This window comes from Quercus suber, unplaced genomic scaffold (genome assembly GCF_002906115.3).
Source record: "Quercus suber isolate HL8 unplaced genomic scaffold, Cork oak 2.0 scaffold_594, whole genome shotgun sequence".
Classification (NCBI taxonomy): domain Eukaryota; kingdom Viridiplantae; phylum Streptophyta; class Magnoliopsida; order Fagales; family Fagaceae; genus Quercus; species Quercus suber.
The window spans coordinates 1-17,406 of NW_027070039.1; the positions used below are offsets into that span (position 1 = coordinate 1).

At 34.3% G+C, this 17,406-nt stretch overlaps 1 protein-coding gene and 1 long non-coding RNA gene across 4 annotated transcripts; one reads left to right on the top strand and one right to left on the bottom strand.

Annotated features, from left to right (window-relative positions):
• Positions 1–2,946: 2,946 nt before the first annotated feature.
• Positions 2,947–7,886, top strand: LOC112027462 (proline-rich receptor-like protein kinase PERK1). Its single transcript, XM_024060154.2, has 8 exons — positions 2,947–3,885; positions 4,672–5,241; positions 5,604–5,690; positions 5,784–5,854; positions 5,972–6,048; positions 6,488–6,635; positions 6,773–6,934; positions 7,374–7,886. Exons 1-8 carry the CDS (start codon positions 3,330–3,332, stop codon positions 7,680–7,682), a joined length of 1,980 nt encoding a protein of 659 aa, XP_023915922.2. The 5' UTR covers positions 2,947–3,329; the 3' UTR covers positions 7,683–7,886.
• A 2,843-nt stretch (positions 7,887–10,729) lies between these two features.
• Positions 10,730–14,314, bottom strand: LOC136063915 (uncharacterized). 3 transcript variants are annotated; one of them, XR_010625566.1, is made up of 5 exons: positions 14,070–14,314; positions 13,475–13,710; positions 13,223–13,271; positions 12,077–12,244; positions 10,730–11,006 (listed from the first exon to the last, which is right to left on the bottom strand). It is a non-coding gene; the product is annotated as an uncharacterized LOC136063915 (long non-coding RNA). The 3 variants fall into 3 exon arrangements; XR_010625565.1 differs by having other exon boundaries at positions 10,733–11,006; positions 13,475–13,692; positions 14,070–14,310; XR_010625567.1 differs by lacking the exon at positions 13,223–13,271 and having other exon boundaries at positions 10,734–11,006; positions 13,475–13,692; positions 14,070–14,309.
• Positions 14,315–17,406: the final 3,092 nt, after the last annotated feature.

The window sequence follows — 17,406 nt, forward strand, 5'->3', positions numbered from 1 at the left end:
AAAAAAAAAAAAAAAAAAAAAAAAAAAGTAGAAAAATCAAGTTATAGGATCCAAAGAGCATCATTTGTAAATTTTACCAAATGCCTTAAATCATGTTTTGAAATTGCAAACATGATTATTGCTCAAATTGCGGTGACCAAATGGACTAACTATCTTCTTCTCAAAGAAAAAAAAAGGACTAACTTAGTCTATACGTGCAGTTGTCCCACCAATATCAATTTAATTATATAGAGGTTAAAAGTTACGTGGTTTAAGTGAGACTTACTAATATTTTTAATAGAAACTTTTTTGATTCAAATATTTAGTTTCTTGTTACCAAACATAACCCAAGTTTTACCATTCTAATCTCAATATGCATCATGATTATATATTATATTAAAAAAGAAACAATCACACTCAATTAATTCTAATAAGGTAAGTGTAAGTTTATATTGTGTATCCAAGAGTTAAGTCATTTTAGATATACATCACTATCAATTTCTTTAAGGCTCCGTTTGAGAGTTCATAAGGGAATGGAATGGAATTGAATGAAATCATCATAAGGAAATGAAAAGGAATGGAATGTATTAAAGTAAGAGAAAGGAATAGAAAAGAATGAAATAGAATGAAATCAAGTAACATTGATTGGATGTTTTTAAAATAAAGAAATGGAAAGAAACGAAAGTGAATAAAACGTAAGTAATCTTGTTTGGGAGCAACATGGAAGGAATGTAATAAAATCATTTTATGACAATATTACTATTAGACCCTAATTTTAAAATAAATGGTTGAATATATAGAGATATTTTGGGAGTTTTAATATAAAAAAAAAAAAACATTAAATTTAATTATATTCCCTCCCATTCCTCCCAATTTCGGGAATAATTAAAATTTTAGATTTTAAGGGAATATAGAGGAATGAGTGTTCCTTTCTACCAATTTCATTCCCTCCCACTTAAGCTCCGCTTGGGAGTTCATAAGGGAATGTAATGGAATGGAATGAGATGATCATAAGAGAATGAAATGTATTTAATTAAAAGAAAGGAATTGAAAAGAATGGAATAGAATGGAATTAAGTAATCTTGATTGGATGTTTTAAAATAAATGAATGGAAATGAATGAAAATGAATGGAATGTAAGTAATCCTGTTTGGGAGTAACATGGAGGGAATGGAATGAAATCATTTTATGACAATATTATTATTAGATTCCTATTTTAAAATAAATGGTTAAATATATAGGGGTATTTTGGGAGTTTTAGTAAAAAAATAATTGAATCTAATTTCATTCCCTCCTATTCCTCCTAATTTCGGGAGGAATGAAAATTTGAGGTTTTAAGGGAATAGAGAGGAATGAGTGTTTCCTTCTATCCATTCCATTCCCTCACACTTAAACTCTCAAATAAGGGAATGTACTTTCCATTTCCTTCATTAAAACTCCCAAACAAGAGAAAGAAAGAATATTATAAAATTATTCTTTTTATTCTTTTTAATTCCATTCTATTCCCTCCTCCCAAACGGAGCCTTAAACTCCCAAATAATAGAATGAGTTTTCCATTCCCTCTATTAAAACTCCCAAACAAGGAGAAGGAAATAATATTCTAAAATTATTCTTTTCATTCATTTCCATTCAATTCCATTCCCCTCTTCCAAACGAGGCCTAAGACATTATCCCCTCTCCCCGCATGTATATGTGTATTAAAATACTTAATATTCATTAAAAAAAAATTCTAATAAGTTAATGACCACACCACACCCTTGGTGTGACGATCACTATACTTGTGGGGTGTAAGAGTCGGGTTCAAATTTTCAGGATGGAGCTTCACACACATATACTTTTTTTTATAGAGTTTCAACTTATGGTGTCTGCTCTTGATGATAGTTTTTTTATCATTAAACTAAAATACCAATCAGTTTTTGGTATATGCGGGGATTTGTGGAGATTGAATTCAAAATTTTTTATTCAACTATTAGACTTTACTAGTTGAGCTAACTAGAACTAACCACATATACACTTAGGGTACGTTTGGTACACTGAATGAAGATTACTACATGAATTATAATCTTTATTACTAGTAATAAAGTATGTTGTAATGTAATAACTAAACATATTCATTAGTTTGATTATGAGTTATAACATTAAAATGAAACTTAACATTTATTTTAAGAAATATCTTATTCATACAATTATATCTCATTAAAATTTGTTAATTTTAAATTTAATAGAGATATGTGTTATTTTTTATAATTTTTTATTTTTATAATTGTTAAATGTATATGAAAAGTTTGTTTATTTGGAAATATATTAAGTTTTGAGATTATTGCACTTAATAAGGAATAACTAATACAACATTTTAAAGAGGAATACTTATTCCTCATTCTGAATCCTCATTCTGAAGAATAGTTATTCATAAGGAATGACTATTTCTTGTAATAAAAACATAACAAAACTAAACAATAACTAAATTATATGAATAACTATTACATTACAGTGCCTATTACAACCTACAAAACATGTCCTTAGATTAGGCTAAAGTATAATTTTTATTTTGAATAAAAAAATTCTAACATGATTATACCTATTATATATAGTAAGATATATTGACTTTTAAGTAAAAAATTGATATGAAAATCTGTTAGTTGATGTAAAATATAAGTTGTCCTGCTCCCATCCTTGTCAAATTCACACTAATAATATTACAACTACTTTGTAAGAAAAGGAAAAAAGAAGAGAAAAAAAAAAGGATAGAACTGCTAAAAAAAAATAAAAAAAAATAAAACGGTCCCCATTCAACGCAAACAGAAGAGAAGAACGAAGTAAATTTAAGAAGTAATAAATTAAAAAAGAAAGACAAACGAGTAAACAAGGAGTAATGAGCGGAGAGAAGCGCGGACCAATCGCGTTGGCCCTACCACACCATATTTCTGTCTTTTTTTTAATTTATTTTTCTTTAGTTGTAGCTGTGTTTTGTTTTGTTTTCAGCTGAACGCCATTAACTCCAAATTCCCCAGTCTAAACAGTCCTCACTCCAATCCTTTGAAACAGCCAGACACACAAGTAGACAATCCCAAATCCTAATCCATTCCATCCCCATGTGAAGGAAAAAAAAAATCCAGTCTTTTTCCAACCAACGAAAATCCCTTCAAACACCCGAAACCTTAAAACAAAAGTACAAACCCGCTCCCATTAAAACTAAACAAAACTAGTCCATTTTCTGTATCATCTTCTTTCTCTCTCTCTGTCTGAGAGAGAAAAAGAAAAGAAAAGCAGGCAAACAAAACAAAGACAGAAAAACACTCTTTAACACATCTCTCTCTGTTTGTTTGGTTTTGTTAAAACTTAAAAGAGGAAATGTCGAGTCCGACTCCCGTAGCGTCTCCGGCGCCCAAGTCACCTCCGTCGACCAACACCACCTCACCGCCACCAGCCACTCCTTCAGCTCCACCTCCATCCACCAACACCAGCACCTCTCCTCCGCCACCAACACCAGTCACTCCCTCATCGCCACCACCAACACCAGTCACTCCCTCATCATCGCCACCACCAACATCATCCACTAACACCACCTCTCCCCCTCCATCGTCAGCCCCTCCCTCCACTCCAACTCCCACACCTCCCTCCTCATCATCTCCACCCCCACCTTCAACTCAAAGCTCTCCTCCTCCTCCGTCGAGTTCTAATAACTCGCCCCCGAGTACTCGGAGCCCCCCGCCGCCACCTTCTTCCTCCAATACGTCGCAGTCTACTTCGTCGAGTGGGATATCTACTGGGGTAGTGGTGGGGTTAGCGATTGGTGGGGTGGTGATACTAGTGGTGTTGAGTTTATTGTGCATTTGTTGTAAAAAGAAGCGGAAACGCCGTGACGACGAACACTACTATCCTCCTCCACCGCCACCTGGCCCCAAAGGTAACACCTCTTTCTGACTTTTCTTTCCATTTCCTCATCTGGGTTTTCACTGATTTCTGTCTATTCCCAAATTTTCTTACAAAGATTTAGTTTTTACTTTTTTTTTTTTTCCCTTTTTTTGGTGTGTAGGGTTTGCACCTCCTTTTTTAAATTTTACTTCCATTTCATCATCTGGGTCTCACTGAAATCTGTCTATTTCCCTTGTTTGGTTACAAAGATTTAGTTTTGATGACTGTGATCAAGAGTGGATCTGGTCACAGGCCTCGGATTTTTATTTTTATTTTTTTGGGATTAAAAATTACAAGGATCTATGTGGTATTGGTTATAAATTTGGCATTTTGTTGGGGTTCGAATTTTGATTATAGGAATGGGAACGGCTTGCATGTGTGGTTTGTTTGAGTTTGAAACTTTGAATGCAGGCCAATGATGTAATTGAATTTTTTAATGGGTATTTTTGTATGATTAGCGTGTAAGAGCATAATTTTGTTTGTTGTTTAGTTGAACCAGTCTTGGACTATGTATTATGATATTACAAGTTAAATTAAATTTTTTATCCTACCCGTCTGAGTGTAAGGTTTTTAATTAATTGGATTGCAAAATGATTCTGCATTACTGTCTTTTCTTTTTTAAAATTCTAGTTAATGCTTTTCAAGTTTTCACGACCAATTCTTTTTTGCCACTATTGTTTGTTAGTCACATTGCGAGTTATGGTCCTCATGGACTAAAATAGTAAAAACCCAATAAAGATATAATTTGCTGATTTCTAGTGTTTGTTGGAATTTCCAGGTGGCCCTTACGGTGGTCCACAACAGCATTGGCAGCATAATGCTCCCCCACCTTCAGATCATGTTGTTGGAGTAATGCCCAAACCCTCTCCCCCTCCAGCAGTTGCATCACGACCACCATACTCACCGGTAAATGCTCGTACCTCACCGAAGCCCCCACCACCACCGCCGCCACAATACCTGAGCAGCAGTGGTGGCTCCAACTATTCAGGGTCTGAAAATCTTCAACCACCACCTCATCCAGGAGTAGTCTTAGGTTTCTCAAAGAGCACTTTTACATATGACGAGTTAGCTATGGCAACGGATGGCTTCTCAGATGCCAACCTCCTTGGACAAGGTGGATTTGGGTATGTGCATAGAGGAGTCCTTCCAAATGGGAAGGAAGTAGCAGTCAAGCAGTTGAAATCTGGAAGTGGGCAGGGGGAGCGTGAGTTTCAGGCAGAAGTCGAGATAATTAGCAGAGTACATCACAAGCACCTTGTTTCATTGGTTGGGTACTGTATTACTGGGGCCCAGAGACTGCTTGTTTATGAGTTTGTTCCAAACAATACTTTGGAGTTCCACTTACATGGTAAGTTTGTCTCTTCAGCACTAGAAATTGTTTTGAATTTTCTTTTCTAATTAATATGTAAAGTTATATCGCAAAGCACCAAATGGGATGCTATCCATTTCAAACATTTAAATGCCCTTTTTCTTTGCTGGTTTTGCTTTCTTGTGGTTGCTACTATGAAAATTTCATTGGCAATTATTTGTTGGTTTTATGTTGCAATGTTTAATATTTTAGAACAATATATTAATCTGTAATTGTATCAATGGAACCGGGGCACTAAATGCACTAAGATAATAGTTATTCTATGTTTCATATATTAGAAACTTTTAAGGTGTTTGTTGTTTTTGTTGAGCTTAAGTCCTGACTGAGAATCTTTATTTCAGGAAAGGGGCGACCAACTATGGATTGGCCGACCAGACTTAAAATTGCTTTAGGAGCTTCTAAAGGACTGGCATATCTTCATGAGGATTGTATGTACTCTCTCTCCTCAAAATTTGAGCATTAACTGATTTATTTAGGTTAAGACATTGTGTTTGAAGTTCAATTTACATTGTATTATGTAGGTCATCCCAAGATCATTCATCGTGATATCAAAGCATCTAATATTCTTTTAGATTTCAAGTTTGAGGCAAAGGTATAATTAGCTTTCACTCTATATTGAAAATTTGACTGCTTGTACCATTTTTGCCCTCAAGATATGATTGCTTAGTTTTATGATTATAACTGAGATGATTCAACATCTGTTGCTCAGGTTGCAGATTTTGGACTTGCAAAAATTGCTTCTGATGCCAATACTCATGTCTCCACCCGGGTGATGGGAACTTTTGGGTAAGACCAATTCCTTTCATATTCTAGTTGCATTTATGGTTTCAACTGTTTATATATTATTTTTTGATGACCAAGAGTATGATTTGGATACTCAAAGTTCCTGTTTTTCCAAATTTTTGTTTGTATAACATCCTTTTAATTTAATAAGCCACACTGCACGCAGCTCTAGTATATATGCTTTTGGATGCAGTTTATGTTAATAACTGAGAGTTCCTACAGCATTGGTGAATAGCTATCTATGTTCATGTCAACTGTTCTTGATGCTTTATTGTCAAGTCTTTGTTCTCAAAATGTCAAGATAGTTCAACCGTATGCTCATGACCATATATATCATCTTTGTTTGGTTTTTTTAATTAGGTTTAACTAGTTTGGAGTGACATTCTTTATGTGCCCAAGTCAGGCTATATTCTTCAAGTTCTCACATGCTCCTTTCTCTTAGGTATCTGGCTCCAGAGTACGCTTCAAGTGGGAAACTCACAGACAAATCAGATGTTTTCTCCTTTGGTGTCATGCTTTTGGAGTTAATCACTGGACGCCGACCTGTTGACACAGCCAATACTTACATGGAGGATAGTTTGGTAGACTGGGTGAGTTATATATTGTTCCCTTATAGACATAATGCATGTGTGCACATACACACATGCATGCGTGCACATACACACATGCATGCAAAGGCCTAAATGTGGGATGTCACATAGATAACTAAATCCTTTTGGCATTACAGGCTAGGCCTTTGCTCTCACGAGCCTTGGAAGATAGAAACTTTGATGATCTGGCTGATCCCAAACTGAAAAATGATTATGACCCCAATGAGATGGCTCGCATGGTTGCGTGTGCTGCAGCTTCTGTGCGTCATTCAGGACGGCGTCGACCACGAATGAGCCAGGTAGGAATTTAAAAAAAAAAAAAAAAAATTTATTTCAACTGCCTAGTTATTTGAATTCTGGACCAAGTCTATCGATTGAGTTAACTAAAAATGCAGCAGTTAAATCTGTTGAAGCCAGAAGATGGCCTTTATAATTGGGATAGGCATAGTACAAAGCTTGGTCTGTTGTTTATAAGCATTTAATATCTTGCATGTGTGGCTTGCAAATTAAGTTGGAAATTAGGAGCCTGTTAACCTCCACTCTGTTACCATGAAAGGGTGGAATGCTCATTGAGAAAAGTTTCAAATCATGTTGGTGAATGTAATTGCACTCAGATTCTGTTGCTAGCAAAGGCCTTGCTTGTGTTATTATCTCGTCAGCAAGATGCTTAAGCTCATATTTGTGTGTGCTATTTATTGAAAGGCTTCTAACTAGTAACTATTTCTTGAAACTGCACAGATTGTTCGTGCTTTGGAGGGAGAGGCGTCTCTAACTGATCTTAATGAAGGAATCAGACCTGGGCACAGCACTCAATACAGTTCTTATGGAAGCTCAGACTATGACACGAGCCAATACAATGAGGACATGAAAAAATTCAGGAAGATGGCATTGGGAAGCCAGGAGTATGGTGCCAGTAGTGAGTATAGTGGACGAACCAGTGAGTATGGTTTGTACCCTTCTGGGTCAAGCAGTGAAGGCCACAACACGAGAGAAATGGAGATGGGAAAAATGAAGAAAAGCAGTCAAGGTTTTAGCGGGGGCTCTTAAGAACTGATGCCATATCTTTTTTTTTCCTGTAAAAACCTGCCCCCTTATTTTTACTTTTGGTGTCAAATTGGTTGCAGAAATGTCATGTTTTGCATGAGTTAACGTAATTTCTTTTTTCTTTTGAAATTATCGGTTTTCTACATTGTATTTATTAATAGTGCTTATACAACAAAATAAACAGAGAAACTTGTTCCAATTCTTTTATTTGTTGCTTCAGCAAGTTGTCCAAAATTCGTTTAGACTTTCGTTTCACCTTTTGTTGTTGTGTCGGTTTTGCTTGTACTGAAGATTAACAATTAGGTGGGGTGTTGCTGAAAGATTTATTAGAGAGAAGAAAAAATGTTGTAAGCTGTTTCTTGAATTATTTTCATTGTTTACAACTGTGTCCAGTTGGCCTTTGTAGGACTTAGAAGGCTTGGTCCTCCACTCTGGCTGGTCACATCGTCTAGCATGCTTACCAACGGTAGTGTTAAGTTTATATATCATTGGCAGGCCAAACATATTGGGGTAATGCAAAATCTCTCGTAAGAGTCTCTTGGACCCAAAATAAGTGCAGTTCATGAGTAGGAATTCTATCTATCAAAAATTCAAGTAACATCACATATGATTATGATTATGAGAGGCATCTTTTCTTTTCCCAAAAAAAAGAGAGAGACGGCAGTGGCACCCACAAAAAGGAGCGCACGCCACGCTTGCACCCAAATGGAGAGGCAAGTCAGAAGAGGACAGCAACATGTACAGTAGCACAGTACATATATCCCTTTGTTTGATAATTGAGGTCACATGCAGAATAGAATGACCCAAGAGAACAAATAAAAATTTGAAATTTGTATTGTTACGCAAAGTCAAACAAGGTTTTGCGTCAAATGGTTGAAAGGTGCCGAAAGCATGGATGATGAGATGAAGAAGAAAGAAAGAAGATATTGGCGGCCAGCTCACATATAAAATAAGTCGTAACTTTAGTTTATAGTGGTTATATATAGTTGGCTTCTCACGCACATGGGGCTCTCTCTAGTCGTTACACTTTGTGGACCACGCCAGCCAGCCAGCCAGCCATCACGGGCATCTCTAATCTTCATAGATTAGTGCTAACCCCACACCACACGCATGACGCAACTAAGAATGCACATGGCATGGCAAACTGAATTTACTAATTAATTGCCTCTGCATTTTATTAGTTTTTCCTTTCCTTTTTGGGACACTGCATCTGCATTTGAGCTAATAACGCCAAATTGGTATCACTTTTTTCCTTTGCTCCGTTGCATCATGTATGTTTGGAAATAGGAAGGGAAGAAGAAAATGAAATAAAATATATACTTATCCTTCCTTTTATTTTTTTTACTTTTTGAAAGGGAAGAAAATGGAGAGTAAAATTTATGCCTTTTACTTTCATGCTATGGTCATAGAGAGGTTTATGAAAGTTTGTAAGTAAAAATGTAATTTGCAACTATTTAAAAGTTAAAAAAAAAATGACAATTACACGTCTTCATTATTGTGATTCTCTCTATTCCTTTACCCATACACTTATTATTATTATATTTTTAAAATATAATTTGATGGTTACGATATGGGGTGAGAGATTTGAAAACACTAGAGCTAGAAAATTGTTGGCCAACTTTTTTTTTTCTCTTAGGCTTCTTTTGAGAGTTCATAAGAGAATGAAATTGAATGGAGTGATATTAAATGAAAATGGAATAAAATAGAATGTATTTAAGTAAGGGAAATTAATGAAAAAGAAATGAATAGAATAGAATTAAATAACCTTATTTAAATGTTTTGAAATAAAAGAATGGAAAGAAATAAAAATGAATGGAATGTAAGTAACTTTATTTAGAAGTAACATAAATGAAAATAAATAGAATCATATTATGACAATATTACAATTAAACCCCTATTTTAAAAATAAATGACTGAATATATAGGAGTATTTTGAGAGTTTTAATAAAAAAATTCATTAAATCTAATTTCATTCTCTCCAATTCCTTCTAATTTTGAGAAATAAAAATTTGAGATTTTACGAGAATAGAGAAGAATAAGTGTTTCATTTTACTTATTTTATTTCCTTCCATTTAAACTCTCAAATAAAAAAAATAAATTTTTTATTTTCTCCATTAAAACTATTAAACAAGATAAAGAAGAAAAGAAAAAGAAAAAATATTTTTAAATTATTCTCTAAATTCATTTTCATTCACTCGGGCTTACACGAACCAAACAACAAAAACCAAGTGTTTTCCTTCGTATACCCTTCCTTTCTATCCTCTCTCACTTTTTCTAAACATAGCGTGTTAGTCTTGGGACAAACGTGCGTGCTATAGCCTATAGGTCTATGTAAATCAAAATGCTTCAATCATCTGATGTCAAATTGTTGTCCCCACCGTTACTTTTAGAACAATAGTTGGTGGGGATACAATTTATTTATTTATTTAAACTTGGTTTTAAGTTTTAAGTTGTGACAGGTGCAACACTATTTTTACCCAATGAACTGTTAAAACAATTTTTATTGTATACCAATCAAGTCATATCATATCAATACTGTGAAAAATGGTTTCATAAGATTTATTGATAATTATATTTAAGAGAAGAAAAGAAAAAAAAAAAGGAATTCTACCCTTCCTATTGGTGATTGGGCACATCTGAAAACATTTCCATGTTCTGTTTCTTGGGTCTGAATTTTGAATTTGATGAAAGTCTAATCTTTTACCTCTAATTTTTTTTTTCCTTTTATATTTTTTGGTGACAAAGAAATGTTCAATTCTATAACACTGGTATAAATTTATTTTCCATGTAACTAGTGATTTCAGAGTTTTTGACCATTCCTTTTTTTTTTTTTTTTTTTTTTTTTTTTTATCCCTCGGGGTTGGAACTGCATCCCACCCCCACCCCAATATAGTCATGCACTAAGTGTATGAAGAGGTACCATCCAGACTAATGAGTGTGGTGTTTTTGGCCATTTCTTGGGTGCAAGGATAGAGCTAGAATTTAGAGTTAGGAGCTGAAGCATAAAAAATTACTATAAAACTCCAAATAAGCATTCATACATAAAAAAAAAAATAAAATAAAAAAAAAATAAATAAATAAAAACCTTAAGAAATACATGAATATTAACAGAAGTTCAAAGTCCTATAAAGGCTCAAATCTCTTAAAACAGTACACCAATATAAGAAATTTGAGTGGTTTAGTCTATCTAGGCACAAAGTTAAAAGTAACCTCCAACTTTTTATAGCTTATCCAGACCTTCAAATGCTTTAATATGTCTATAAGTCTCTCATTAAGCTCTCTGATCCATTCAACCTCACCCTTTGATATTTTAACATTAATATATGCCTGTCATTAAACAAAAAAAATGCATTATTACTACATGTTTTCTCAAAAGTAACATACTCAACATGCTTTAAAAAAAAATGCTAAAGCTTTATTACAATCTAGTCAGATTGGAATATTAGTAACCAAAAAAATGGTAGTTGCATCTACAAAATTTTGATATATCAAGTGAAAAAAAAAAAATCAAACAATAAGACAGCCTCGATATAGGGCACATAAATAAATAAAAGAAGGAATATATTCTATAATCAGAAAACCAAAATATCAAACTATGGTCTGTAATCAATCATAGAAACAGGCAGTAAAAGTCCAAGTTCAATACCACTACCACCACCAAATCAGTAAAAATCTCCAAGGTAAGATCACATTCACAGAACCACAATTTTTTTACGAATATACTTTCAAAAACACCGAGCCACCTCTAAATCAAACCCAAATTCACTGAACTAACAATTCATTCTCAGTGACAAATTAAAAAATTTGTAAAAATTCATTCTCAGCATTCCTAGCTCCTTGGTAACTGAGAGGTCATGCCACCAAAAATCAGAAAAAAGAAATAACATTTCTACAGAAAATTGATCCAATGGTTTCCTATAGACTAATTTTCATGTGAGAATAGCGAGTTTGTCATGTTGATAATTTCATCTTGCATAATGATAACTTCATCTTGTACTCTACATGCATATTAAGTCCTAAAACACTTGTCGCAACCGCTATAAAGCATTTTTGGACAATTGATGCCTAGATGAAGATGTTCAGCATTATATTTGTGACAGATGAGAAAGGCATAGTGATGGCGAGGGAAACACAATGATCCCATCAAAAGAGGGATTTTTCTTTGAACATAGTTTTCCCTCCAACTCACCATATGGCATTCAACTTATCATCCACACGTGATCAATTTAATAGTCAAGTTACTTGATTAAATATCGCTTAACATGTCATGTGATTAAAGTACATGTGTTTAATCATCTAAATGCCATGTAATTGGTTGGAGGAGATTTCTTCAAACCAATTTAAAGGAAAACTGTTATTTTACTTAGAACTCTCATGTTTGGCTTTTAGCAACAGACCTTTGTACAGAGCACCTGGCAATTGAGAGGATGAGATACCAGCCCCATGAAATATGAATTGGCTATACTGATGCCCACCAGAAATCTATAGCATCATGTCCATACACAAAATTTCAGTTTGCACCTCACAAAAGCGAAAAGTCTAATAATGTTGAGAGAATCTAGTTCCTGTTCATTAAAGAGCACATATTTAGCATTCACAAATCCAATCAAATGTATGGTTTGTTGCTTACAGAATCTAGTTATGGACATCAAACAGTGTTAGATTTCACATACGACGTTGCAAAATGACTTGAAATATCTATATTCATAATAATATCATGTAAGATGCATTTCAATTTTATTCACTAGTCATCAAGCCCTGTATATGTAAAGGAAGCAATATTGAGAAGCAAATTCAAAACACATTCTGGCAATTTAAGAAACTCTTTTTAGCAATCAAATAAGCTTTACACAACTATCTCTAGAAGCTTAATCTGTTACAAAGCACCACAAATAGTTCCTATTCATTATAAAGTACATAATAGCTCCCCTAACTTTCAAATACATAATCTTAAAGGCCATTGTAATTCAATTTTATAGAAAAAAAATATAGAAGGGTTCCAACTTGGGAGCCCTATAAGAATTAGAGTCTAAAAGTTCATTTTAAGATTAAGTTTCATATTCTTCCAAGAAGAAAAAAAAAATGATTATGAGGAGATAGAAATAGGGATTTACCACCAAACTTTATATGGATTACACGGCTAAACAGTCATGGATTTCAATAATAAATTTTTCTATTTTATCTACAAAGCAACTATATTCTGGAATTCTCATTTAACTTCATCCAGCAGAAATGCCATGGTTGAAAACATACACAAACACATATATTAACCCAACACACACTCAATGATGCAACTCTGTCACCCAAAACAAATCAAGAATTGAAGTGAAATGAACCAAAATACTCATCTAATCTTCTTCATCTCCAGGGTAATATAACCTTGGATTGTACAACTTCTTTTTTTATTCAATTTCAATTTCAAGGAGATGGAGAGTCATCGTTACATCAACAAAAACCTAAAGAAACAATTTTTTAGAATTAAGATACAGAAGAAAGCAAATAGGGTAGAGACAGAAAGCGTGATATCATAACCTCAAGATTACCTTTTAGATCATGCTCTCTCTTATTTCTCTATTTTTGCCCTCTCCAAACCTAAATCATATATAACCCCAAATTTCAAAAAATAAAATTAAAACCTAATATTACCCAAATACATAAATAAAAATCAATCCAACCAAATTTCTCAAAATTAATTCATAAGTCCATAACCAAATCAAAGGGGGAAAAAAAAAAAGTAGCATGGCAGATTTCAGAAAACAAAAACAATATTTGAAGAGGGAAAAAAGTATACATACCTTCAAAATATGCTGTTGTAGAGACGAACTGAGCCAGAGAACGAACTGGGGAAATTTGAAGCCTTAAACGGTCTATCAAATGATTGAATTAGGGAGGCCATGTAGCCTATACATCTCCTTAAAGAAGAGACCAGACATTGGATGCATCTGTAGCCTTCTTACAATGAATCAAAGTCATCGTTGAGGCTGTGATTGAATGGAGCTGGAGATGGGTGGTGCTGGACCAAAAATGTAACCTTAGACCAAAATAAAGTCCTTCAAAAGTCTAAATCATATTTAAAATTGAAGAAAAAAGAACATTTTGATAGAGAATCCAAAAACCCAAAACAAAAATGAATCAAATCTAAACCTATCCAACAAAAAAAATCAATCAAAAGTAACATTTCATACCCAAATCTAAAAAATGAAAAAAAAAAAAAAAAAAAAAAAAAAAACAATGTATCGATGTCGGTACTTCCGGCGGTCTAAGTCTGGCGAGGGACCCAAACTGTAGTAAACATTAATCATAATCATCGCAAGATTCTGGTTTTTTATTAAAATTTTATTTAAAAAATCAAAAATCAAAAAGTGAAAAAAAAAAAAAAAAAAAACTCACCTTGTAACAAAGTACTGTCGGTTAAGGGAAGCAGGAGTTTTGGCAGTCAGAGTTCGACGGTGGTTCTCGCTTCTCCATCTTCCTAAACTTTGACTCCTCTATTCTCTATTTCATCTCCATGTCCCAGGCCTCATCGCCTCTTTCTCTATTTCTCTCTGTGTCCCAGACTTCGCTGTATCGCTAGGATTTTTTAGTTGCAAGCTTTTTTTTATTTTACTTTAACCGTTGTTCTTTTTTTATTTTTTATTTATTTACACAACACTGTCAAATGGTGTTAATATGTTAAAACAATATAATGCATCGCCTTTTAAAGTACGTGTCTAAATTTTAGATAGACAGTAATCCTATTTGTTAGCACCTCTTTAATTGTAGGAATCCACTTTCTCTCAACTTCTGCTATTATATATATATAATATATAGACTAGTTGGTAACCCATGTAATATATTGAAAATTTTGACATAATTTGTTTTTTTTTTCTTAATAAAATTTTGATAATTAAGGTAACTAATTATCATTCACTGTAATTGCGTTTGTATATGAAATTATATATTCTAGTAGTATGAATTTATTATGATTGTATTTGTCTATTGATCTACATATTCTACCATTTAAAGAAAATATGAGAACTCCAATGGACTGTTTGAATATAGAATATGATTTAAATTAAATTATATATATATATATATTAAAATAATGTCATGTAAAATATGAAACATTAGAAGTTTATCTGACACAATATTATGAAATCAACTAAAAACGAAAATTTGCAACATTAGACATCTCAATACAATTCTTCCTACTCGAATAGGTCAGCGTTGTAGTAGAGCATCTTAAAAAGCTATCTTCAATATGTTCATAGAAAGCTTCCTTGCTACTAGTCACCCAAAGCTGGTCCACCAATCTTCTAATAGTTTTATTGCATGTATGGAGTTATACCTGTCAACATATATAGAATGTATTGAGTTCATGTCTCCAGCCTATTGACAACATACTGCATTCATCATAGAATCTACAACTCATCTTATATATCTCAAAATCATTGATTCTGCTACACATTCTTGCCAAAACAGAACTAAAAGGGAGGCAAAATAAATTCAATGTACATATACATACCTTGTGAAAGTGTTTGATCTTCTCAATATTAACAATAAAACTATTCAAAAGAGGTGTATCAGTCTCTTCATTTTCAACTGGTTGTCCCTAAACAACAAGCACATCTACCAATAACAATGACACATTGAACCAAAATAGTTCAGCAGAACTACACAACCTGAAAGCTCGAAAACGTGTTGAAAAAACAAGAGCTGTTTAGACCCCAAATTAAAATTAGGCTTGGTTGATTTTACACTAACTTAATACAAGTGCGGAATAGTGTAAACACAAGCGTATAAACAAGAAGCTACTCTAATTCATAATTAAAGCAACACAGCAGTAATAATGAAATTAAACAAGAGTAGGGAAGAAGGATGCAAACACAGAAAACACCGAGACTGTTCTCGAAGAGGAACTGAAGAACTCGGGAAAAACCTCTCCGCTGCCCTCCAAGCGGAAATCGATCCACTAGACAATCAGTTGGGATACATGAGTAAGCAAGAGACCCTCCAAGCCTAATCTACCCGATGTACCTAAGCTCCAAGCTCCTACTCCAACAAGCTTCTCGGAACCGTGTCTTGTCTTAGTTCTCCGGATCCGCAACAAGCTCCATGTTGCATCTGCCATTCCAGGCTTCTTCAATGCTTCCAGAGCACCAAAAGTCACCCAACACTCTCAAAGGGTGTGGTAAGTGTTTGGGCTATCAACCTTTCAATGGTGTGGAAATAGAGAGGAAGGGTGAGGAGATACCACAAGCAATTGTATAGAGAAAGGTGGGGATGACAATCTCTAATTCCAAATGTGTTTGGCTAGGTTTTCTCTCTGAAGCATTCCTCAACATTTGTGGGTAATGAGGGTTTATATAGGATAGGTGCAAAATGTGTGAGTCAGTCAGTACAGGCTGGCAGAACAGCATGTCTCGCGGGTGTCTCGCGGGAAGGCCTTACCCGCGAGATACTCGCGAGAGACAGCTTCTCCACCTGTCCTGACTCTTCGCATTCCAGCATGTGCAAGGCACATGCTTCACTTCGCGGGAAGCTAAGTCGCGACATACGCGAGATTCTTCAGCTTCCAAATTGCTTGAGTCTTCACACTCTCTATCACACACCCTTACAACAATTCCACAACAAATACAGGGTATAAACAATTGATAGTAATTACAATCAAATTTGGCACGGAATAAAAGCCAACAAAACACATAGTTGTAAATCACAACTTTACAATCTCCCCTTTGGCTATTCCGTGACAAAACTCTAAAACAGACTCTAGACTTAAACGTGAGTTTGGGAACACAGGCAAAACTCACTCATACCTAATTCTAGATTCTGATAAGCTCTTGAAACATATGAACAAGTAACTCCTGAAACACAACAACAAAATATTATCATTGTATGCAGAAAACTTGAAAAACATATGGAGCAATAATAGCATGCTCAAGCAAGATGAAATAGATAACACTAGATCATGGCAAGATCAAACAGGTAATCACTATACACAAGCAATTACTATGCTCATTCACATAAGGAATGAACATCCGGATATGCAAGATGATAAGCTCATTTGAAGAGAACCATTTGCAAATCCAACACTCAACCAATGCAAAATACTTGAAGTATTTGCATCTAAGAACAATTCTACTAGGCATAAGAGTGTTCATCACTCAACCAATGCATAGAACGTATATGCATCTAGGAACAATCCTACACGGCACACGAGTGTTGTAGTGAAGTAAAATGTGTGACATTGAACTTCAAAAGCACAAGCATAAAGGCTGCATAAACAAAGTACTAAATATGCATGACACATACCAAAGAAGCCTACAAATATGCAATGAAACAAACTTTAAAGCTTACACAAGCAACATGGGTACATGCAAATTATGCTACAAAGCATAGAGAATATCAAGAGAAACATCTGAAATAATACTTAAATAAAGCATAGTATCAAAGCTTTAAACGCAAAACAAGTAAACATAAGAAACAAAACACTTCTTCTCCCCTATCTTCATACTCCCCTATCAATGACATCATCTCCCCTTTTTGTCATGGAATAGCTAGTCCCCTTCTAGCTTCCGTTGAATTTCGTCCATCTGGGTTTGAAGAGAAGTGAACTGTGAATCAAGACGTCGGTGGTGAGTGTACATGATAGTCGCCAGTCCGGACATCTTTGTACTCATCTCTTGAAGAGTAGTGAAGATAGAGTTGAGCTGTTCATCATTGGTACGAGTTGCAGAACGAGGAACCC

Bases quoted from the DNA above. Each gene is read 5' to 3' on its own strand.
- LOC112027462 (XM_024060154.2), top strand. From the start codon at position 3,330: ATGTCGAGTCCGACTCCCGTAGCGTCTCCGGCGCCCAAGTCACCTCCG. The intron at 3,886-4,671 runs GTAACACCTCTT...TGGAATTTCCAG, and splicing joins ACCGCCACCTGGCCCCAAAG to GTGGCCCTTACGGTGGTCCA. The intron at 6,636-6,772 runs GTGAGTTATATA...TTGGCATTACAG, and splicing joins AGGATAGTTTGGTAGACTGG to GCTAGGCCTTTGCTCTCACG.